This window comes from Thermobia domestica, chromosome 9, assembly GCF_964235325.1.
Source record: "Thermobia domestica chromosome 9, izTheDome1.hap1.1, whole genome shotgun sequence".
NCBI lineage: Eukaryota > Metazoa > Arthropoda > Insecta > Zygentoma > Lepismatidae > Thermobia > Thermobia domestica.
This window is the reverse complement of record NC_137462.1, coordinates 31357175-31383901: the sequence shown is the minus strand read 5'-3', so window position 1 is coordinate 31383901 and position 26727 is coordinate 31357175. Positions and strand designations below refer to the sequence as shown.

At 36.9% G+C, this 26727-nt stretch overlaps 1 protein-coding gene across 1 annotated transcript in view; it reads right to left on the bottom strand.

Moving 5' to 3' along the window:
* The window catches only part of LOC145694523 (uncharacterized), a 108582-nt gene that overhangs the window by 14162 nt on the left and 67693 nt on the right, over positions 1 to 26727 (bottom strand). The window contains exons 13-15 of the mRNA XM_081770837.1: positions 11182 to 11232; positions 5627 to 5686; positions 758 to 817 (exon numbers count right to left, since the gene is read on the bottom strand). Coding sequence (XP_081626963.1) covers positions 758 to 817; positions 5627 to 5686; positions 11182 to 11232 — 171 coding nt within the window. The remainder of the gene's footprint in view (positions 1 to 757; positions 818 to 5626; positions 5687 to 11181; positions 11233 to 26727) is intronic.

Sequence of the window (26727 nt, the reverse complement as noted above, 5' to 3'; positions counted from 1 at the left end):
GAGACGAGACGATATTTATACAAAATTTATTAGCCGAGACAAGATTTATAAAAATATGAGACGAGGTGATATTTATACAAAATTTATGAGACGATATTTATACAAAATTTATGAGACGTGACGAGATTTGTATAAAAAATTTGAGACCAGACGAAATTTTTTACAATATTCATGAGACGAGGCTAGATTTATACATATTTATGAAACGAGGCTAGATTTATACAAAAGTTATGAGTCGAGACGAGCTTTATATAAGATTCATGAGATGCGATTCTTTACACTATTTATGAGACGAGACGAGATTTATACATATTTATGAGACACGACAAAATTTGTACAAAATTTATGAGTCGAGATGAGATTATATAAAATTTATGAGATGAGACGAGATTTTGTGTACAATTTGAGATGAGATGATATTTATACAAAATTTATGAGACGAGACGATATTTATATAAAATTTATGAGACGTTACAATACTTATGCAAAATTTATGAGACGACACGAGCTTTATATAAAATTTATGACACGAGATGATATTTATACAACATTTATGAGACGAGACGAGATTTATACAAAATTTACGAGACCAAACGAGGAAACCTCTTGTCTCATCTTGTCTTGTGTCGTGGACAACACTGGAGGTAAATTGTTGGCCCTCCCAATTCCACCCCCTCCAAAAAAGGAAAAAAAAAAGAAAAATGAATAAAGTCTTTTGAGTGTTTCAAGAATAACTTAATGAAATTTGACTACGTACCTTGGAACGAACGGGAATGGTGGGTAGGTGTAGCGTGGACCAACAAAACCAACAAATGGCCTATAGATAGAAAAGGAAAACAAAAATAATTATGCATTACATTATTTTTTTACAGAAAAAATAATTATTTGGGAGATTAGTAATTAGCTTAATAATAGCTTAATTCATGTGAATAATAATAATAATAATAATAATAATAATAATAATAATAATAATAATAATAATAGTAATAATAATAATAATAATAATAATAATAATAATAATAATAATAATAATAATAATAATAATAATAATAATAATAATAATAATACTTTTATACGTGGGGTATCCAGGAAAAAGGTGAAACGCAAATGACAAATGATGTGTGGAAGAGACATATCGTGATGAAACTACATATTTTACTCCCCTTTTCAACATATTCACCGTACATGTTAAAGTACTTGTCATAATGTGATACCAGATTTTCTATATCGTCATTGTATTCTGTTGTCGCCAATGCATTCAAACATATAATGACATTGTCTTTTCATTTTACCAGCAATGGGAAAATGTTTCGTGGGTCTTTCCTTAATCACATAAAGTTTTTCTTCCACTCTGATTGTGTGAACTCGTATTTATGGTAATAATGGGTGCATACCAATAGTACGTGTCGTTTTGCCATACTTGGAAATGTAATGAGAGTATATTAGTATAATTACACCTGAAATTAATTTAGACTTTAGACTAAGTGTGAAAAATTTCAAGGTTTCGAATTGTTCTTAATGTATTCAATCACCTGTGAAAGAAAGCCTTTTTTGATACGAGGGTAGATTGGAAAGTTCATGACCTGAGGAGGAAGGAAGCAATTATTTTATGTTTGTGTACATTAGCTACGTAGCTATATCCGTTGGTAATCACCGTTGGTAGTTGGTAAAATTTCATTTCTCTATGGTTTCAGGTGAGGAGTTTATAAGGCGGAAGTAACGGAAATGTGACATGGAGAAAAAAATAATCAAGACAATGCTCGCGTTCACACGTCCCTTGCAACCATTGCAGAAATTCCTTCCTATCTGTTCGAACTATTTGGCTGATCTGGCCACCTTGGACTTATATTTGCTTAGAAACATGAAAAAAAAAACTTTTGGAGGGTCAGCGGTTTTCTTCGAATGCAGAAGTGAAAAGTACTGTATTGGGATATTTTGCAGGGCTGGAGGAATCATCCTTGAAAGTATTATAGAACTGTTACCAGAAAGGTTGCACAAATGCACCTCGGGCATGGGGGGATTACGTGCAAAAATAAAACATAACTTATTCAAATATTTTCTAATTTTGTAGGCCAGGCTACTAACTTTCCAACCTATCCTTGTACTAATCTGACGGATTTTAATATAGAGGTGCCTAATAAAGATTTGGCCTACCTATTGTGAAAAAAGTACCGATATTCATCAGTTATAGGATGTTTGTGAGGACACTGTCCTTGCTAATTGTACTGTGCGGAAGTGAGCGTGGGAGTTTAAGAAGGATTAGGGTCAACTGAAAATCTGCCAAAGGTTGAGAAGTGCAATTTATGTAACTTCCTCACAGGACAGTATTCCTGTTGAGGCCCTGGTCATGGAGGACGAACTGAATCAAGTTGGAAACGGACGACATTCTTTTAACGTCTTAAAAATAAGTTTTTCTATTTTCTTGAAAATTACGCATATAATTCACCCTCAAGGATGTCATTACGTTTTGCTCGGTATGATCTACTAATATTTGTCTTATCTTTCGATCATATCATCATATCATTACCATCATCATATGTACTCTATCATTATTCGCAGATCACTTGTTGCAACTGAGAAGCTTCCATACTCCAGTCTTCAGCTAAACTCTTCGTCTTCACGTATGATTTTTCTGTTGTTATACCATCCATGAACTGTAGCCTCTTTTGCCCCTCCCTATCTTTCCGGCCACCGTCCATTAACTGTAGCCTCCTTTGTCCCTATCTTTCCTACCACTGTCCATTAACTGTAGTTTCCTTTGCCCCTCCCTATCTTTTCTACCACTGTCCATTAACTGTAACCTCCTTTGCCCCTTCTCTCTCTTTCCTGTCGCTGTCCATTAACTGTAGCCTTCTTTGCCACTCTCTATCTTTCCTGCCACCGTCCATTAACTGTGGCCTCCTTTGTCCCTCCCTATCTTTCCGGCCACCATCCATTAACTGTAGCCTCATTTGCCCCCTCCCTGTCTTTCCTGTTACCGTCCATTAAATGTAGTCTCCTTTTTCCCTTCCTTATCTTTCCTGTCACCGTCTATCAGGGGCGGATCCAGGGGGGGGGCGATTGGGGCAATCGCTCTCCCCCCAGAAGAGGAAACTTTCTTATTTTTTATATATAAGTGAAACCCATCGCAGAGCTTGACACTCTTAAAAGTAGCTCTAAGTAGCAGTACTACAAGCCACCGCCCCCCAGAAGACCGTCCTGGATGCTCCAGTACCGTTCATTAGCTGTAGCCTCCTTTGCCTCCTCCCTATCTTTCCTGCTACCAACTATTAACTGTAGCCTCCTTTGTCCTTATCTTTCCTACCACCATCCATCAACCGTAGCCTCCTTTGCTCTCTCCCTATGTTTTCTAGCACTGTCCATTATCTGTGTCCTCCTTATCTTTCCACTCACCGTCCATAGCCTCCTTTGCCCCCTCTCTGTCTTTCCTATCACCGTCCATTAACTGTAGCCTCGTTTGTCCCTCATTATCTTTCCGGCCACGTCCATTAGCTGTAGCCTCCTTTGTCCCCCTCCCTATCTTTCCTGCTACCAACTATTAACTGTAGCCTCCTTTGTCCTTATCTTTCCTACCACCATCCATCAACCGTAGCCTCCTTTGCTCTCTCCCTATGTTTTCTAGCACTGTCCATTATCTGTGTCCTCCTTATCTTTCCACTCACCGTCCATAGCCTCCTTTGCCCCCTCTCTGTCTTTCCTATCACCGTCCATTAACTGTAGCCTCGTTTGTCCCTCACTATCTTTCCGGCCACGTCCATTAACCGTAGGCTCCTTTCCCCTTCCCTATCTTTCCAGCCACCATACCATCTAACACCTTCTTTCATGGTACAGATCTTTCTTAGGCAATGTTCCAACCAGTTTCTCTTCCTCTTTAGAATTACATCTAAAATCGTTCTTACCTACCCTATAATTTCCAATACCGTCTCATTCGTTTTCCGCTTACACAACTAATTACCTCCGTTCTTCTTCACCCTCTCATTTCGAAGGTTTCGTCTTTTTTATCTTTTTTTTTGGGGGGGGGGGTAATAACCATGCGTTTTGGGAAATATTATAGTTAAATTAAAATCAAATTTTAAGAGTTAATTATAATTTTACCATATGTTTATTAACCCATAAGGATGTTTTCGTCTTGATAGTAGTGTAACGAAAAGGTTGATTATTATACACTTAAATATCAGATTACTCTTAGCAGGTGATATCATTATAATTAAGTATCAAGTTTTAGGTTTACAAAAAGTTAACTTGTTTTTCGATTTCCTCGGAAACTTCGCATGAGGACTCATATTTACACATTTCATTTTACTCAGTTCAACAGTACCTTTCAATTGATGTATTCTCATCTTTGGACTATTCTTTCGTTAAACACTTGTAATAGGGAAGAATGGTATTCTATTTTAACATTTTAGATTAAGATCATCTGCTTTTTCTCCTTAAAGGTTGACTGTCGAGGTGATTTGAGGGTACTGGTCCCAGGAGACCATAAATTTCATTTCACCTTTCGCTCGATTATGGATAGTTATATCACATTTTTGTCGCGATATTTTGTTTCTCCCGAAAATGTATCAATGGGAGCCGAGCACCATATGTGATGCTCATGGTCTTTCACTAATTCGTGGCAATGAGAATCATATATGATGCTCAAGAACCTGGATAAGTTAGTAATTTGTGATATCAAGCATGAGCATCATATATGGTGCTCATGGCCCCACAGAGAAATAAGGTGAGCACCACATATGATTCTCATGGCAGTCAACCTGTTAACTAGAACCACCATTTCATTACACTAAACAAAGATTTCAGTTTTATGACTTCTGGTAGCTCCTTTGTGCGGTTAGCGTACACGCCTTTGACGTAGGAGACCAGGGTTCGATTCCTGTCGGGAGCTAATGTGGTGCGGATTCCACGTCTTGAACAGCATGCCCATGTCTTATATAGCCTCGCAGCTGAGAGGGATGCTAAATTCAAAAAAATAAAAAAAAATAAAAATCAAATTTTGACTCTGCAGCTTGTTAGATTTATTTTCATAATCTTATTTTCCGATCCAATTTTAAAATTGTGAGCTTAAATTATGTTTTAAACTAGCAGAATACCCGTTCTTCACACGGGGAGAATAGTTCCATTTTGGACATAAGGAGCACCCAAAATTGTCACTAATTAATTTAAGGACCCCCAAAACTACGAATTTGACACTAATATAGGCTATTTTCCATCCATCATATACCATATGTCCCCCTCCCCGAAGTGGCGGAGCTGAATTTGGATTTAAACGGCATAAGTGTCACTGTTTATTTCAGTGATCAAGAAAACTATGGAGTCGACACTAATATTGGTCATTTTCGATCATTTTTATATATCTCTTCTCTCCTTCTCCTATAAGTTTCACAATCAAAGTGAAATGATAAAGACTATACCAGGCACGATCCTCATCTATGTTGAAAATTTGATCGAGATCGTTCGGGTGGTTCAAGACTTATTAAGTTAGGAACATAATTACTTTCATTTTTATATTTATAGAGGATGTCTGAAGACCATACAAAATACTAATTTGTACAATTACCCTGTTCTTTTCCCTCAATTTTTTTTTTTTACTTTTTCCTACTATAAAGAAATCTGCTTTGAGGCTTACCTTGGCTGGGCTTGTGGATGGAACTGCTGTCCGCCCTGGTAAGCAGGAACTTCTTCACGTCTAAAATAAAAGAATGAAACAAATGAAAGAGTGGAGAATAATGAGTCTTCCAAGCAAAATTTAAGCCAATATACTTCTTTTTTATTGGAAGTAAGGAAGAAACATAAAATCTGAACAGTCTTGTGTTCTAGATCCTAAAAGTAATGCTAGCTTATCAATCAGAGCACCCTACACTCACTAGGCGCGACCTGACTCTACTATCGATCTTACCAGAACGGTCTAGATCCTAGGTTTTGTTAACCTAAGTTTCTGGTTAGTCGAGAGTAGTTTGAGGATCCCCCGGGTAACGTGAGGGCTCTTCTTTTTATTGTTTCCAGTTTCAACATGTTGTAATACATACATTTTTACATTGGTATACAATTTGTGGTGTTGAAAACAGCTACAACGAGCGTTCATTATATATTTTACGTCGAAAGTTGGCAACAATCGTGAGATAACAAAACTCGGTGTAACGAATATACCATCCTTCCTTAGCATAAAAAGTGAAAATATAAGGCATATCATTTATTGTTCGGTTTTAGTAAGGTTATCAGCAAAAGTAGAAGGAACGCGATTTATCGTTCGGTTTTAGTAAGGTTATAATCAAAAGTCGAAGTCACACGATTTATCGTTCGGTTTTAGTAAGGTTATCATCAAAAGTAGAAGGAACGCGATTTATCGTTCGGTTTTAGTAAGGTTATCAGCAAAAGTAGAAGACACGCGATTTATCGTTCGGTTTTAGTAAGGTTATCAGCAAAAGTAGAAGGAACGCGATTTATCGTTCGGTTTTAGTAAGGTTATCATCAAAAGTAGAAAGAACGCGGTTTATCGTTCGGTTTTAGTAAGGTTATCAGCAAAAGTAGAAGGCACACGATTTATCGTTCGGTTTCAGTAAGGTTATCAGCAAAAGTAGAAGGAACGCGATTTATCGTTTGGTTTTAGTAAGGTTATCATCAAAGTAGAAGGAACGCGATTTATCGTTTTGTTTTAGTAAGGTTATCAGCAAAAGTAGAAAGAAGGCCATTAATAGTTAGATTTTAATAAGGTGCATAATGTTGATATTCAGCGATGTCTAAGAAAGCTGAACGTCAAAACTTTTGTGCACAGAGGCACTGACGTTATTCCCAAAGCAGCTATTCAACACTGCGGTTTCCAGTTTCCTCCCTATCCTTGTTTTTTGGGTAACGAAAAATAGTATTGTAGATTCATCGAGTTTCGTCGTCCGCTTCTTTTAGGCTTAGAATATAATAATCAGTCAAAATACCATACTCTACAGATGTGTTTATTGAAATAATAAACCACGTTCATGTTACCACAATGAATAGCTATTTAATTCCATTACACGATGAAATTTATGATAAAAGAACAGGCAAGGAGTGCTATCATCAATAGGCTTGACTAGCCTCGTTCGCATATATTTTAATCACTCTCGACCTTAGCCATCCATAGGAGCTAAATACACGGTTCTGACTACTTGGTGTTACACGTTTCTCGCCACGTAGCATATTTATAGCACAAATGAAACACTAATTAGTGTCGGCTCTGTTAGCCGAGCATGCTAGCGAGCAGGCTAGTAACGAAAATGTCTTTTGGCGTGGGTTCAAACCCTGCCCAATAAACGTTTTTCTTTTTTAATTTTCATAATTTTATCAGTTAAATAAGATGAAATTAATATTCATTTGCCCTTGTACGTAATATACAATGCATTAATTGTGCTTTTTCTACCATTTATCTAGAGATTCTAATAGCCCTTATAAACAATGACGCTATAAAACAACAGGAGAGTAAGAAATGGGGCCCTCGCGAAGCGATGGATTGTAGAAGGTAGTGGGGAGTTACAGATGGGCACACACAACTTTGTTGAGAGGGGCACACACAACTTTATTGATAAAGAAGTGATTTACTTGCGTTACGAAACATAGCTGAGCGAGTGTCAGTGACCGAAGGGGGTTAGAAACCCCGCAGTGGGCCGCGGTGCCTCAGTAGTAGAGGGTTCACCTTTGGTGCATGGGGTCCCGGGTTGAAACCCTGCTTCCGCCAAGCAAACTTTATGGTGGACAAACACCGTGTGTGTGTGTTTCCTCCGGGTTCTCCCGTTTCCTTCCACTTTCTTCATTCCACCATTTCATTCATTCCTCACCATCACCGTATCCTTTAGCCTAGCCGGCATGATCGTGGGACGTAAAACTAAAAAATTTCATTTCATAGAAACAGCGCAGGCTGTTTTTATTCCATCTTTGCCCCTGTGATAATACCATGTGACATTACGTGACACTCGGGTAGTGGAACTTCGATGTAAATCTAACCTCACCCGCTTCCTTGTGACCATCTTAAAAACAGTTCGCTAGGGTAGCGCGTAAAAAAAATATATACGCCCCCGTTTTTACCTTCCAATCATGCATGCAAGGAACTTTTCATCACACGATGAAACTAATGATAGGAAAGCAGACAGGGAGTGTTATCAGCAACATGTCTGGCAAGGACGGTCATTTTTCTCAAATAGCTAGGAACCTCTTTCACCAATCATGGCAGGATAGGTTAAGGTCTTCCGGAAATCGAATTCACGAAATACAAACTACGTTGATATTTGAAATTGATCATTGTTACGTATAATGAGAAATTTCTGTCATCAGAAGCAAGAGGGCCATGAAAGATTAACTGGGACATCGTCAGATTAAGGGAACTAAGGGGAAAGAAGGAGTGAACTAATCGAGGTGAAGTACGCTTACCAATCCTGTTACAGAGAACCAGGATGTGACAAAACTTTCGGTGTTGGATTTCTTATCAACGTGAAACTGGAAAGCAGTGTTTTGAAGATAGATAATAGATATGAAGATAGATAATAGATAAAGATAGATAATACAAGAGTAGCAAGACTTGCCACCAAATTTTCCCGTATATGTCAAAGGTGCTAAAAACAATCTCCTGACTTGGGTACTACATACTTCCGGAAACCAGGCGACACAAAACATAAATCCAGTTTGATACATAGGGTACAATCCCGTTTGTTTTGCCTTGGATTATCTAGGCACCATGCTCGTATTTTTTTTGTCGCCATCACGATCTGGCATCCAGGAATCTTCAAACCCTGCACAAGAGAATAAAAGTGGGTCTATATGTATAAGGAGCATTCATTTAATTCATAGTCACCCCGTGAAATGAATGAAACCCGTGCGAAACGTGTAATGACCCTTATACCGGCTTGTAGCGGGTTCTTTAAAAGTTCGATAGGTGGCGGCACGGTGGTTATTGCGTGGACGGGAAAAGGAAGGTGGAGCTGCGAAGAGAGACAGTTGTGAGTCAACGTCGTCCAAATGTATAGTAGTGTATTCTCAGTCGAAAAACAAACAAGCTGGATCGCGGAAAGTGGAAAGCGGTAAAGTGGAGCGGTATGCCGTTATACGGTTTCTTACTGCCGAAAGTGTCGGCGCACGGGCAATGCACAGACGAATGCATTGTCATTGCCAGCAGTCATCAAATGGCGCAAACGGTTTGCAGAGGGTCGAAAGACTCTTAAAGACGACGTTCGTCCGGGGCAACCCGTAGTGGCGACACCACAGATTACTGCGCGAGTGGAGAGATCATCCGCCAGAACCGGAGAACTACGGTGAAGGTAGTGGCGACGGAAGTGGACATCATTGTCGGATTAGACAAATCCATAATCACTCACACACTTCATTTTCGCAAGGTTTGTGGTCAATGGGTGCACCAAAGCCTTACCGAAGCTAAAAAAAGGAAAGAATGGAGGCGTGCCAGTCGCACCTGGAGAGATTCGATGCTGAAGGTGAGGCATTCCTGAAGAAAATCATTAAAGGGGACGAAACATGGTGCCATCACTATGTCCCGGAAACAAACGCTAAACTTCGCAGTGGCGTCACCCTACCTCTCCCCATCCAAAGAAGTCCAAATTAATTCGAACCTCAGCGGGAAAGATGGCCTCCGTTTTCTTCGATATTCGAGGACTAATGCAAATGGAATTTTTGGAGCACGGACTGACAGCAAACGCCGCCTGGTACGGAGAGACGTTGCACAATCTCCGCAAGTCCATCAAGTCAAAATGGCCAGGAAAACTGTCGGCGGATGTGATTTTGCTTCATGACAATGTGTGGCAGCATACTGCCACCGCAACGCAGGGGACTTTGACGAAGTTTAAGTGGGAGGTTTTCCGTCATCCGCCTTACAGCTCTGACCTCTCCTCTTACGATTTTTAGCTGTTTTGGGCACTGAAAAAAAAGCTATAGATGGATATCGTTTCCATTCGGACGATGAGATCATACAGGAGGTGACGTCATGGCTTCGCCGACAGTCCAAGGCCTTCTACCAGAAAGGCATCCAGCGGCTCGTGTCACAGTGGATAAAGTGCGTCGCTGCCAGAGGTGGTTACTTTTAAGGTAGGTGAACAGCTTCTTATATATCGCGAAATCAACTGAGGTAAAGGTAGCTTTAGATGGAGAGATTACTGCGACCTCCCTGTGAATTCGCCACTATTATGAAGAACGATATAACAATGAGTATACTTAGATGGATTCTCAAATTATGCCAGTTTGCTGTGTGTCCCGTGATTTTGTTTTCTACGTCTGGTCATGAAGCGCACATTGAACATAACCGAGATAGACAAGCAGAAGCATAAAATATGTTTGTAAGTTAACAAATACTTTGTACTACAATACTATTCGAACTTACCTAACAGCAGTTATAATAGGCTACTCTGTTGTGGGTAACACACGTGTTAATTGGCCTTGTGTTCGATTCATGCTGGTAGCCAGCAATAAAATGTAGGGGGGCCCGACAGAAATTAGGGGGGGCGATCCAACCATATTATAGTTCATCACCATATCATAGTTCATTTGCAAGCATATCATGAAACTTTTAGTGGAGCTAGTAAAAATGTAGGGGGATGCCCCCCCTAGACACTCCGTGATTACGAGCCTGGTTCGATTGCTTCGGGTACGTGCAAGAAAAACAGTTAGGTTCCAAGCAATGCAGGAGCTTGATCAACCAACCTTTCACTCGCATACAGAACAAATCAGTGGCGTACGCAAGGGGGATTTCGAATCCGTCTTGAGCAATATAATAAGGAAAAATAAACGTTATATTTTTATTCAATTTTTTTTAATTTATAATAAAGATATTAGCTTTATTGTACATAATTTAAATGTCATGAACTACTTCGTTATAAAATATTGCAAGTTAATTTACAATGATTTACCATATGTATGCATGACATCAAATAAATAATGAATCTCAATTGTCATGTTAAAAATAATAACGTCCTTGTTTCAAACCAGAATACATTTGCTATATTAGGACATGCAGAAATCACACTTGAAATTAAGATATATATATATATATATATATATATATATATATATATATATATATATATATATATATATATATATATATATATATATATATGAGATCGAACACGTGAAACCCTTTCATGAAATTATGCGTACCCTACTGGAGCAAAGAGGAACATTTTTGATAATAGTTTGAGCAAATTGATTACAAACCTTTGTTCGTTGGCCTGCTGGGGTTCACCATTTTCTTCTCCTACTTGGGCGCTAAAATTAAAAAGATAAAAAAAAGTAAATATGTACATTAAATGAATAATATTCTGTACAAAACATATTACAAAAGACATACACTAATATAGATTAAAATTCCACACATCACTAAGAATTTTCATACTGCGTTAACAAAATATGTCTTTTTTATATTAAATTCTAGTGTTATGAAGTACACTTACAAGATCATCCAAAGTGTATAAATTTCGAATTGTAACTGCAAAGCTATAACAAAAAAGTTGTTTATAAAACATTCGTATTTCTTAGCTAAAGCGTTTGTCATTTGAAGAAGGGTTTGTTGCAAGAAGGAGACAGATCCACTTTGTGCAGCTTTTGAGTTGCATACCCTATCACATACAAAAGAAAAAGGCGCTTCGTTTGGTACAATAATGTGGCAGCTCCACCCGCTAGTTCCAAAGAAATGCGGCAGATGGAGCTGTCTCTACTCCGACTTTGCGTGAATTTTTAAAACTTTTTTTTTTTTTTTTTAAAATTTGCTACATACTGGAAAAAGTGGAGCTGTCTCCTTCTTGCCTCATTTCTTTTTAACAAGTAGAATTCTTGTATTCAATGACAGGGCCGGCTCTACCATATGTGCAACATGTACTGTAGATTTGCACGGGGCTGTAAGTTTCAAGGGGCGGTAAAATCTACCATAACTAATTTAAATATTCTTTTTTGGAAACAGACTTCATGATGATGATAGTTAAATTTACCAAGCTGACCTTCTATTTGAATAATACATTCGTAAATCATGTTTAGGTCGCATTAGTTTCAGATCACGTGTGTAGTGCTAAAGCAAGTTGTCAAACAAATCCTAGCATGAATTGCTTGATTGTTGTCAAATATAAGAATTCAATTCTCGAACAGTAGCGAACACCTGTTCCATTTAGTTAGTTATCACAATCTTGATATGAAAACTAGTCTTGTCTTTGTCACAAACAAGTTCCTTATCATTGAAGGTGGAAAGAAGTTTTTTTAAAAAAATTTTAATAGATGTAGAAGTAAAATCAAGAAATAAAGATAAAAGAACTAGTTGCAAACTGATATATTTAGATTGAAGCTCAATATTGAATTCTATAAACAGATTGCCATCTTTCCTCTGCATGTGTGATTGTTTTATCTTTCACTAACATAATAGATTACTGTTTAAAGAAAAAAACAGACATAACGAGATTGTAATTGAAGTGTTTAGGCCTTTCTGAGTGCAAGTGCTATTTTCCCTCCACTTCTTTGTTCATGATGGGGTAACATACTTAAAATCGTGGCTTTTAAGATTTGTTTTTTCTGCAGAAAGAGGGGTTACAGGTGATGTCACTGCACGGGGCGGCAAATTGCCTAGGGCCGGCCCTGTTCAATGATTTATCAATTCATGAGTTGAATTGATTTTGAGTTTAACATCCCGTTGAGCAGCGAGGCTATAGGATGCGTGGACTTACTGATTAACGTGGAATCTGAGCCACATGAGCTCCCGCCGGGAATCGAACCCGGGTCTCCCACGCCAAAGATACGTACGCTAGCGGCTTAGCCACGAAGGAGCTCTTTTAATTTATGTTCAAGAAGCGTGACACCCTAATTTGACTTCGCTTTGGTTTCCTTCCATTTGGATTAACGCTTCTGAAAAGATTTAGCTATGTCTATCAGATAATATATATCTTATATTGACTCCGAAACCAGTTTTCTTAACCTTAAAACATTTTCCCCTTGTTGCTTTTAAAGACACTTTACTTATAGAGCACAAAACAAACTACAGGTGAACATATTTGAATTGTATTCTATAAGACAGCGTGATAATAGCAGTATTTCCAATCTGGGGCTAAAGTCGGTGATTTTAAGGAATTCGACTTCGAAGATAGTGACAATTTTTTTTTCGATTGGCTACTATTTTCGTAATTTTTTTATGATAAGATTTTAGTAACTTAAACATGTAAAAACTCTGTGCTGTGAACAACTATCCTTCTGCAATGAAGCACTATTGAGTTTGACGTAGTTTTGATGTACAAATGTTTCAGTTTTTTCAATCTTTTTTCTTTCTTTCAATCAGCAGAAATGACGAGAAGTTAGGTAAATATACAAGTTAACCACCACTCCACGATTCAGCTTTATTTTTCTTTATTTATTTCTTTACTTATTTTTGTTACGCCTTGCCCTCTAACGGAAGACAATTCCAAACTTCCAATGTTCTTTAGTTTGCAGAGCTTTTGGCTGAGAAGCGTGAGTTAAAGTGAATTTGTTGGTGGAATTTTATTTCCTTCGTGTTCTTTTAATTTTAGTACATTTTTTAAAAAAAAGTTTTGTAACGTTAAGTATTTTATAGTGTGACAGCACCCAATTGTCTCCACAATCTACTTCATTTAATAATTTTAATTTACAAGAAATTTGAATATATTCATTTCATTCATTCAATATAATTATTCATTTTTTTTAAAAAAAATAAATAAACTTATATATGTCAATCAGCAGAAGTCATTGGTAAAGTCACTCATCAATAAAGGCCTGTGACAAACATCTTGGCATTTCAGCTAAACGAATAAAACGCAAGCTCTGGCGTGACGTTGCCAAGTGGTAAAGGGGTGTGGCTATGGCTATGCAGACAAACTATAGCGCGACCAGGTGACAGGGGATAGACGTGGATGTGTACAAAACAAACGTGGCAACACCGCTGGCCTCCCATTTGCTAGTAGCATTTAAAGGGAACTTGGAGCACCGCCTTCAAATGCCAAGATGTTTGTCACGCCGTTTAATTTCATCAGATTGGAGAATTATTGAAAATGAAGACCACAGATTAAGTCCTTTTACTACCGCAATTGCATTCCTTTTGAAGTACACATCGATTCTCTCTGATCGATTTTGAAGATAAATGAATGCCGACGTCACTAAATGGGCCGTACAAAACCCATTGACAGGAACAGACGTGGCTGAATGTGGTGATAGTTCCCGAGACATGCGTGATTCTTTGCTATACCTCTTCGGAGACAAGATGTTGTCTACTTTTGAACGAGGTTCGATGGTACAGAAGCAACCATCTCTGAGTTGACATCGAGTTTCCAGAAGTGATTTCGGGCGAAGCACCATTGTCGTCGCCTCTAGCTGTTGACAGGATGTGCAGTTTGAATATCAAAAGTTACATTTGTCTTCATATCGTTTTCGCTCCAAGTCGTTTGTCTAGCCGTAGCCACATTGTCATCCTCCACAACATCGAAAAAGAACCAAGGACTGACGCCTACTAAAATAGGCACTGTGCTCTATCCCATCCTTAAAGTAAATCCAATCTCGTAGTTCTAACCACTTTTCACCTACTCTAGTCTTATTTTCACATTTTGTAAGTGTTGGGTTTCATTTATGCATTCATAAGCATAATCTGCCATAATTGCAGTTGTATGTGAAATCTTGCAGCTTTATCTCTTTTTACAGTCCCTCCTGAGCTACAAAAGTTGACATTTCCTCTCTGCACCTAGTGGAGATAAGAGATAGTGGAGTTTTTTAATAAGAAACTTTTAAAAGGTTTTTTTTTTATAAGAAATGATAGTCCTGAACACTTTTAAAATGCTTTATAAAAAGTGATAGTCCTATACATTTTAAAAATGTTTTTTATAAGAAATGATTGCCCTGGGTACTTTAAAATGTTTTATAACAAAAGACAGTCCTAAATATTTTAATAAAAATATTTTTATAATAAGTGTTAGACCTGAATACTTTTAAAATGCATTTTTTAATAAGAAATTATAGTCCTGGATATTTTAAAATGTTTTAAAATAAGAAATTATAGTCCGGAAAACTTTTGAAATGTTTTAAACTTGAAATTATAGCCCTGGACCCTTTTAAAATGTTTTTAGTATAAGAAATGACAGTCCTGAACACTTTAAAAATGCTTCATAAAAAGTGATAGTCCTGTACATTTTAAAGATGTTTTTATAAGAAATGATTGCCCTGGATACTTTTAAAATGTTTTTATAAGAAACGATAGTCTTGAATACTTTAATAAAAATGCTTTTATAATAAGTGTTAGACCTGAACACTTTTAAAATACATTTTAATAAGAAATGATAGTTCTGGATATTTTTTTAATAAGAAATTATAGTCCTGAAATCTTTTGAAATGTTTTAAACTAGAAATTATAGTCCTGGACACTTCTAAAATGCTTCATAAGAAATGATAGTCCTTGACACTTAAAATTTTCCATTGTACAAGCTTTGCTTTTAGTAGACTTAAATCCGATTTAAGCTACCCGCTGAGCAAAACAATACGTTTAGTACTCGGCTATTTGAGGCGATCGCAAAGCGTATTTATTGCTCATGCGTACTCTTGGAATACGCTGACCATGTATTTAAATGTAGATGGCTAATCATAAATGCGAAAGCAATAAAATCGCTGAGAAAACGTCAGCTCGAGCATATTTGGTGCGGGTCGGAACAATAGACCGCCTGCTGTTTAAAAGATTTCAAAAGGAAGGGAAAAAAGGAAAGACGTGTTGCCAGGCAAAGGGATTGTAGCAAGAAACAGCTGCTTGGAAGATGGTTTGTGCAGAGTATTGGAACTCTGCTATTACACACCTGGACCTGGCAAAAAGACATGGAAACCCTGACTGGCTCACAGTATGATTTACACATCTGGTGAAAGTAAAATTACTGAATAGCCACTTTGGCCGCGTTCGCTACAGGGCGTAACGCTTTCTCGACTAGTCTAGGACTTATGGTAAAAAATGATTAACGTGTAACAGTTTCGCCAACTACCTACTTGGCTTCATCAGACAGAATCAATAGTCCTGCAGATAGTGTCTCATGAAGTCAAGTGGATATGTAGTTGGTGAAACTGTTACACGTTAATTATTTTTTTTAACAATAAACTTATTGTTTTGCTCAGCAGGTAGTTTAAATTGGATTTAACTTTTAAAATGTTTTTATAAGTTATTTATGAGAATTGTTTCAATTATAGGAACTTATTTCTAACAAATTATTAACAACATCCGGGAGGGGAATGGCTTAGGAAGGACTATTGGATGAGAAAGTAATAATGGAGGGAAGACAGACAGAGAAAGAAAGACAGGGAAGAGTAAAAGGTTTAGGATAGGGACATGGAACGTATGTACTATGTTGCAGCGAGGAAAATTAGAAAATCTTAAAGAAGAAATGAAACAAAATAAACTAGATTTGGTAGGAATTTGTGAAGTTAGATGGGAAGGTAATAGGCGAAGGATATAGAATGTTTTTTACTCAGGTAATGAAAAGAGCGTTCATAATGGCGTAGGAATAATTCTTGGAAAACGCTTAAAGGAGAAGGCAGTGAAAGTAGAATTTATTGATGATAGAGTTATGATCTTAAAACTTAAAGGGAAAATGAAGGATCTAGTGGTGATACAGACATATGCACCGACGACCTCGCATGCAACTGAAGAAGTGAAGGAAAATTATGAGAAAATAGAAGAAATTATAGATAAGGTAAAGAGGGGTGCATACGTAATTTTAATGGAAGATTTCAATGCAGTTATGGGCGAAAACAGGAAGGTAGTATCGTAGGCAAATACGGTTTAGGCGAAAGAAGTGGAAGGGGAGAGGGATAGTGAATTTCTGTGTACAGAATTCACTAGTAATTGGGAACACTTGGTTCAATCAGCACAAGAGAAGAAGATATACATGGAAATCACCAATAGACGGCGGAAGATATCAGATAGACTATGTTATTATTCATGTACCGAAATAGCTTAAAGAACGCAAAGACCCTTCCCGGGGCTGATATTTTCTCTGATCATAATTTTGTGCTGGCCGAAGTAGATATTCAACTGAAAAATGTAGACAGAAAAAAAAAATAGGTAACAAAATGTAGAATACTGAAAAGTTGAAAAACGACGAAATAAGAAACCTTTTCATTGAAAAATTCAAAGAAAAATATTCAAACGAGGAAAGAATAGGCGCAGGTAGTAACGCACGGTGAGAACAAATTAAACTTTGCTTACAGCAGGCTGCAGAAGAAGCAGTAGGTTACCGCGAACACAAAACGGCTAAGAAACCATGGGTTACAGAGCAGATGTTGCAGAAAATGAGGGAAAGGAAGACGTAGAAATAGGTTGATACAGAAGAGAGCAGAAAGATGTACACCTTGTCTCAAAAAGGTTGAGCGCATTCTTTATTGGTGTTTTGAGGCAAAAATTTTCTAAGTCCAGCTTCGGGTATCTTCGGGAAAAAGTAAACCAGGTTCGAACCTCCAAGCCAGCCTTTGCAATCGGGAAAAAGTTTGCAGATGTGTTTTTCTTCTTTTAAATATAATAAGACTTGTTACCAAGTGTTTAAAAAGGCAACATTGATTGAAATACTTAATGATACAATATTTCGAAACCTTGCACATGCTTGTTTGTCATTTAGCTCTCTATACGTAATGGAGGATTTAAATACGTTAAAGAATCTTTCCATATGTAAAAGAATGCTCAAAGTTAAGAAATAGAACATAATTATCGCCTGAGTACTAAAATAAAAGTCAAAGTAGAACAGAAACAGCGTTTGTCATGGATATGAATGTCATAATTATCTTGAGATCCGTTATACATCGCTAGAAGCTTAGTTCTAGAAGTCCTTGTGTTAGCTCATTGGTAAGCTGTCGGATTTCAAATCATAAGGTTGTGAGTTCGAATCCCATCTGGGGCAATACTTTTTTTAAAATTATATTTTCCGCAATGCATGAAAAATTATATAAAATAATTACATTAAAATACATAAGTTCTTTATATATAACATAATAATTGCAGAACATAGTAATTATTATGTTTAAAATATAACATCTGAGATAATTTTCACAGTAGGTCGGTATTATATATGAGGATGTAAATGCAAGTTAAGAAACTCGTTTAATAGCAATAAATAAGTTATGTAGTGTATTTATTTGCAGCTATTTGTCATATAGAGAGTAATTCTCAACATTCATAATATAGAATGTCATTTATGTTCTTGAAAAGTTATTCGATGCATAAACAGAGGGTATAAACAGAGAATCCAAAGTCGGAACGCTCGCAAAAAAATTCATGAACCCCAAAGGTCACGTGAGCAGACTGGAATTGTCCTTATGAAGCATGCCACAGCAGAAAGTCTTTACATAGATTTTCAATTCAATTCCTGATACATGCTTTTGCAATGTGGAAGTGGTGATGCCTTGAGTCGCCCTCTCTCGCTCGCTCGCTCGCTCACTCTCTCTCTATTTATACAGAATATAAAAGTGGATTTATGTGTGTGTTTCAACATAATTCTGATATATCTACAGCAATTTTAACTATATTTCTTACAGTCTGGAAAAAGAGTACTGTCGGGATATATATCAAAAATGCTAGAAACGGGTCGATATTATTATTGAATCCATAGTTTCGTGGTCGCTTAGGTGAATAGCTCTACTTTCAATTCAAGTCCAATTAAGCTCCCATTAGCACCCAGGGTGGTTACGTAGCGACATAAAGATATCGAAATCAACCGATATTAGAATCGAATCATAAGTTTTCAGCGCCGCTAACAGTGCAGCATTTCCTATTAGTCCACATTAGTCCCATTGCCTAGAGGGCAACATATTTGCAGAGTGCAAATTTTAAAACTTGAATAATATTTTAATGTTTTCCGTATGAAAAAGTTAAAAATCATGAGCAAATATACTATTTCACGGACAATCCTCTTTTACTATTCTAATATGTTTAATAATAGCGTAAGAAATGTAATAGTAATTCAGAACATGTTTCACAGTTGTTATTTTTTCTTACATAGTTGTAGCTGTAGCATGTAGTGAGTGGAATTTAACTGTAATAAATTCACTAATTAACCATATTCGAATTAAGTTTTATTTTTAAGTTCGGAATGAAGGGGCGGAGAAATATGGAGTTATTGGGGGCACCGAGCTTTTCTACATTTTACTTTCAAGATCTCAATTTTTCTTTTGTCATTTGTTCTTAATAAAAAAAAGTTCAGTCACTTTTGGATTGTCATAGGATAGTAGGAGTTGGATTTTGGGATGCAGCCTGTGAGATTCTAGAGGAGCTAACTGCTTGAAAAAATATTTTTGAATCATCTGTAACATATGAAATAAGGATATGTATCATAAAAAATTGAAAGTAACTATGTCTGCGTAATCATCACGGTCAAATTGCAAAGTCAAATGAATTGACGTTTAGTATATAATCATGCTCCAATCCCAACTGGGAAGTTATCATACGCGTGTCACTTTCATTATAATACATATCCTTAGGGGGAGTAGAAGTCCGAATTTTTGCGAAAAATTTAGTATCTCACAAGCCGTTCAACTGAGAGCTGAAATTCAGCATATAACTCTTTATTAAAAATAAAGAGAATATGCCCTGGCATTTTTTTAAATTGTCTTTTATGAGCGGGGGGACGGGGGTGCATTTTCTATATATTGGAAATTGGTAGTGGGTTGATTTGTAAAAATAATCGAAAACGATTGATATTAGTTGAGAAAAAAATTGAGTAATGCAAACTAAAGTTCTTTTTGAATTTTATACCCACTGCTTTCTATTTATAATTGCTGAAGCTGGTGTTTAATATATGGAGCGTTCCGAGCATAAGGCAATCAAGCCATAAAGTTAGAGAAAAATGGCCATAAAATTTGTATTCTAAACTTAATTACATGGGCATTTCCAATTAGTACGGCATGCTTAATTATATAGAAAATTAGTTTCTCTCTCTCTCTCTCTCTTTTTTTTTTTTTTTTTTTTTTTTACGTTCGTCTACTTTTCCTTGATTCGAAACTTTTAAATTTCACCCTATTTTCTACTGAAATGTGTCTGTAAGGCAACAAAGAAATAATTACATATGATAAATTTAAATTCATTTTAATTCGGAAGATGAGAAACACTTTGCCATTATATATCGTAAAGGTCAGACCCACCAGTATTGTAACAAAGAGGTGCTTGAGCCAATGACGGTAGAAATTCAAACTCCGATAAGTGATAATTTCACAGTCTTGTTTTATTACAAGTGTAATCTCTTTAGTCAATGGAGAGGAGGACGTGGGTCATCGGTCAGAGTTGATGTCGATGGGTTTTGGTGGGTCGGAGTTGGTCGCAATGGTTCAGAGTGGTTCATAGTTGGTGGTGGGTCAGAGTGGATCACGATGGTTGATGGGTCAGAGTGGGCCAATGGGTCATTTGGGTGGTGGGTCGTGGATCAAATTTTCATTGACCCACACCATCTCTGGTTAAAATTGTACTAAAGATAAGAGGCACCAAAGATGCATGTCGGCTATTATGCTCAAATTTTGCGTATGGATAGTACTCCACCAGAAAGCAATAAATCTGAAACGGTTCACGGTATGACCTCCTAGAACTCGAGATGTAGGGGTTTGTCTGATTGGCTAAATTAAGACGTCAATGATTTATCCTTCAACAACCAAGCTTTTTATGATCGTTTCCGTGGGGAAGTCAGAAGAACACGTGCCTAGTAATCGTAATATTGATAGTTCGCGTCCACCCCGGGGTATTTGTTTTGTGTTTTTTTTTGTTTCACCTAAATATTTGGTCTAGGAATTAATTCGTGCGGTTTTTAATAAAAATTGAAGCTTTATTTCAAAAACAAAGTAAATGAATACGTTAACAAAAATATTGTCCATCTCTAGCCACTACTTTCTCCCATCTTTCAGGCAATTTACGGATTCCGTGTCGAAAGAATTCCTCATCTTTTGACGCAATCTAATCAAAGATCCATTTTTCGATATTTTCTGAAGAAGTGAACCGCTGTCCAATCAAATCGTTATTCATGCAATCGATCAAGTAGTAGTCAGACGGAGCAGTGTCTGGTGAATATCGCGGGTGGAGTAACACTTTCCATCCGACATTTTCCAAATAGGTTTTGACCGGTTTTGCGACATGTGGTCGAGCGTTATCATCTTGATAAATAAGTTTATTATGCTTGTTATTCCATTCTGGTCGTTTTCAGGCCAGAGCTTGCTTCAAACGCATTAATTGTTGTCGATAGCGGTGTCCATTAATAGTTTCACTAAGTTTCAGAAGTTCATAGTACACCACACGTTTCAAATCCCAACATATATACAGCATAACCTTTGCACAATGAATATCTCGTTTCGGTTGTGAAGGACCTGGTTCACCTTGCTTCACCCAGGCCTTTTTTCGTTTAGGATTCTCGTAATGAATCCACTTCTCATCACCAGTTACAATTCGATGCAAAAATCCCTTCCTTTTCTGTCTTTGAAGCAGCAATTCGCAAACGGTTTTTCTTCTTTCAACGTCTTTCTTTTCAATTCATGTGAAACCCAATAAGACATCTTTTGAATCATTCCTATGGCTTTGAGACGTTTGGAAACTGTTGTTTGCTCAGCTCCAAATGCTTCTGCAAGTTCGTCCTGCGTTTGACACGAATCCTGATCAAGCAATGCTCTCAATTCTTCATCTTCAAATTCTTTTGGCTGTCCAAATTGCTTTTGGTCTTCCAAGCTGAAATCACCACCTTTAAACCGTGCAAACCACTTCTGACACGTTCGCTCAGCTAGAGCATGGTCACCAAACACTTCCACTAAAATATGATGACTTGCGGTAGCACTTTTCTTCATGTTAAAGCAATGAAGAATAACTCCCCGCAAAAACACTTTATCAGGCACAAAATGCGCCATTTTCAGTTGAAGAAAAAAGTTGTTGTTTCCGCTTCAAGCAACTGACATATACTAAACAAGATGCTCAATGACAGTAGTTTTCAACGCATGTTTGGATCAACGAAACTATGGGACAATAAGTTAGTTACGCCATCTTTTGTAAAGCCGCACGAATTAATTCCTAGACCAAATATAAACAAATCACACATATAGGCATTTTAACATATTTTGGGAGAGTAATTTTGTGGTTCGTTGGCGTTTCATGGCGTCTCTGCCGCTGGTAGTAAAGTTTTCAATATGGAACTTGGGCCATCACGGATCGTCGCTGCGGGGCCACCAATTTCTGGCGAGAGGTTAATAGTTGACCATCTGTAGTCCACCGACGCTTACAGCTTAGGGTAATGAACGATGTTCTTGCCTTGTAGACTTCATGACTACCGACGTCGGCAGTCAACTAGCTTTTAGTATTCCTTTACTAACCATCTATCGTTCATGTTTGTACACGGTGTTGTAATAATAATAATAATAATAATAATAATAATAATAATAATAATAATAATAATAATAATAATAATAATAATAATAATATTAATATTAATAATAATAATAATAATAATAATAATTATTACTATTATTATTATTATTATTATTATTATTATTATTATTATTATTATTATTATTATTATTATTATTATTATTATTATTATTATTATTATTATTATTATTTGTAGTAACAGTAGTATAATTGATGATAGAATAATTATTGTCTATGTATTGTCTAGGTAGGACTACACACAGGATTTGGCTCGTTTTGGTTCGACTTGACTCTAATCCGAGTCGAGTTGGAAGATATTTTTCGCGCTGAGTCCAAGAGTAGACCTCAAAGATGTCTGTTTCGAGTCGAGTCGAGTTTCAAAGAAAAGTCGTTCGTGTCCATCCCTACTAATGAGAGCTTAATCGGAGTTAAGCGAAATTGAAAGTCTCACTATTTATCTAAGCGACCCCGAAAACTATGAATCTAATATCGATCATTTTCTAGCAATCTTTTATATGTATTCCCCTCCCATTCACCATAGGTAACCCGACAGCACTCTTTTTGAAACTATAAGAAATGTGGTTAAAATTACTCTAGGCCAGTGGTTCTCAATCTAATTCCTATCGCGATCCCCTTTTATCACACGCTCTTGCCAGCGACCCTTTTATAATTTGTTTTATAATAAGCTTGTGTTGGATTTTTAACATACCTATTTCTATAATAGTAGAATCCATTTTTTTTTTGTTTATAGTGAACAGTGCCATGGAAAATCATTGCCCGGGGCGAGAGTATAGTACGATGTCACCGTATATATGAGTGACGTCGACAGACTAGCTACGAAGCGCCACCATGGTTGGCACGAAGCTCAATAACATTTTCAAAATAAACCCTACCTTTCCTTAATTTTGAGCACATTTTATTACGTTTTTCCTTCTATTTTACACATGTGCACATGCACTTTCCTAACTTGAGTAACACACTTCCTCCGAAATGTGTGGCCCCTCTTTTCGGCGCCCGGCACTGACAGTGGATACAGTAACTGTAATATCTATATTCCCAACGACGAAGGTGCTGGTTCAAGATGGATGTTAAACTCCTTCATTGAAGAGGCCATTAACGTATCCGATCTAAGCCCACAACTTCTTGACCAAATAATAGAATGATCATGCGACAAGTCTTTGCAACTAGTTTTCTGTAACGAAGACTTGGACAAGTTCTGCCTGATGAGGAGAGAAGAATATCCTGGTCTGGGCATTGCTGCTTTAAAAGTAATAATTCCATTTGCTATATCGTACTTGTGCGAAAGTGTTTTTTTTATGGTAAACATTAAAACAAAGATAAGAAATCGCTTATCAGTTGAAAACGGCTTGATAATATTCGTCATGAAGATTGAACCGGGCATTGCTGCACTAGTGAAATTACACCATGCTTAGGTATCTCATTAGGTTTTAATTTTAATTGTATTTCAATGTGCAGGTTTTGTTTCATGTGTATTTTTCTAGTATTTCTATATACAGTTCTCATTAGTTTTATATCATACCTCTTTGATTTAAATTCATTTTTAAACAACTCTACTAACTAACTAACTCTATGGCCTATGGAACCCGGAGGTTCAATGCCGCGTTCACAAAAGCTCTACACTGACTTCTATCCTTAGCCAATTGGATCCAGATTCTACTTTGTATTCTTATCTCAGCGAGATCCATCTTAATATTGTCCTCCCATCTGCCCCTAGGTCTTCCTAATGGTCATTTTCCGTTTGGTCTTCCAGTCAAGACTTTCAAAGCGTTTCTACTTTCTTCCATTCTAGCTACCTGACCTGCCCACCTAAGCCTCCTAGACTTGACGACCCTAACAATGTTGGGTAACCGTATAAATTATGTAGTTCCTCGTTATGAAGTTTCCGCCATTCCCCATTCCCGTTCCTCTTGGGTCCGAATATTCGTCTAAGGATCTTGTTCTCAAATACTTTCAGTCTATGTTCTTCCCTCAGAGTAAGCGACCATGTTTCGCAACCATAAAGAACAACAGGCATGATTATCGTTTTGTATATTTTAAGCTTCAAATTTCACGACAGAATTCGCGACGACAAGAGACTTTGAACCGAATAGTAACACGAATTCTACACCCTTTGAAAATGTTCAGTAGACTTATTTTTTATTGTTCTTTACAGTGTGTATAAAAAATAAAAGTATGCCTATCAGAACAAAATTAAAAATAATATTTAAAAATAATTTCTGGTATTAGATTCTAACTATATTTATCTCTTCCGCCTATCTTCGCGATCCCCTAGGGGCCGCGACTCCCAGGTTGAGAAACCCTGCTCTAGGCATACATGAGTTATGATGGAACATACATACATACACTTTTATATGTATAAATGCAGATAAGAGAGAGTTGAGAGAGAGCGATTAAGGAATTACCGCTCTCAATCTCTTCACTTTACTTTTGCGATTCGTGAATTTCTTACGGACAGTTTGGGGCTAGCTAGTTTTTTGTCTTGAACCACGATCCGATTTTCGATATGCTCTACCTAAATGCTATAATGCGAATATTGAGAAGTTATCTGCGATGAAAGTAGCTGCAAATAAATATATTACATAACTTATTTATTGCTATTACACGATTTTTTAAATTTGTATTCAATATTCACACATAACACACCGACGTTCTGTGAATACCTCAGATGTTACAGTGGTGCCCACCCCCCCTTATGTCCATGACGCACCCCCCCGCAATTGTCTATTCATATGTGTTCTTCCATTTAAAAAAAATCTTTTCGATTAATTTTTACACCCCTTCAAACATATTTATATAGATTTTTAACCCCCCCCAAATATTTCAATGACGCAGTTTGCGTCATAACCCCCCCCCTTGTGGGCACCCCTGGATGTTATATTTTAAAGATAAGAATTACTTATGTCGTGAAATGATATGAATATATATATTCAACTGATATATACAACTGATGATATGAATATATATATTCAACTCATATATACAACTGATGATATGAAAATATATATACAACTGATGAATTGTAATGTAACTATTTTACATAATTTTCATGCATTGAGGAAAGTAGAATATCATAAAGGAATCTGACCTGAACGGGTATCGAACTCACGATTTAACCACTGAGCTAACATGACCGCTGAGCTAACATGACCGCTTGTCGGAAGCTGCTTCTGAAATATAACTGAGCTCATACGTAAATGCTCTTTTCCGTATGGAAATCACAATGACGAAACGAGAGTGTGAATACATAGTCTCGAAATATTGTATCATTAAGTATTTCAATCAATGTTACTTTTTTCTACACTTAATACCATTTCAACATATCTTATTATATTTAACAGAAGGAAAAACATATCTGTGCATCTTTTCCCGATTACTAAGGTTGGCTTTGGAGGTTCGAACCAGCAGCTTTAGTTTACTGTTTTCCGAAGACACCCGAAGTTGGACTTCGAAAGTGTTCGTCTCAAAACAGCTATAATCATATCGCTCAATCTGTTTGGTATATGGTATATGTTTTTATACGTGTAAAGTCAGTATAACAATTCATTCTTTAAACAGCTTTTCGTATGTATTAATATTCCTTTATAAAAACTGTTTTTATTATTATTATTACGGCGCACCATTTTCAGATTTCTTTCGCGAGTCGTTGACCAAGTCGTTCGCCACCAGCGTTGCCAGACTCACAGCTCGGAATTATTCTAAAACCTGATCGAACTTATGCTAGATTCGGTCAAATTATGCTAGATCCTCATAATTACTAATTCAGGAGTTTAAAAAAAAACAAAGTTGAGATACGATAACGTAACTTAAAATACACAGAGCAAGAATGCATGGATAGAACTCAATACTTCACGCACCAAAATTTTAACTCAACTAAATTACTGCAGTCGTTGCCAAACTCAATGGCGTATATATCGTATAAATGAATGCAAAGTTTTTGTTTACATATTTTGAAAGAAAATTACTTCGCAGCATAAGCGGAGTTGGGAATCGTCTGCTGGGGGAGGGGGCAGATTTTTGGTCGGTCTCGGAGCTGTCATTTCAGGAATAAATATGATCATGAAGTCAGAAGTAAAGATGGTGAAGTTGTCAAAAAGTTGGGGGGAGAATGGCCTCCATAGCTCCGCCCATGCCTCGGAGTTAAAGGATTAGAAAACCCTGGGTGGAGCCACAAAAAAAAAGCCCAAAGCCGTTCCGAACTTACTTAGGAAAATAAGACTGCTTGTATGGTTTACCGACTGTATGAATCAATGGAAGAGGATACATTTCTGCCGTTCTTTTTCTTCCCACGACCAACTTCTCCAGGTTTTACGGCTTTTTGATAACTTGCTGAAATTGTGCTAGATTTG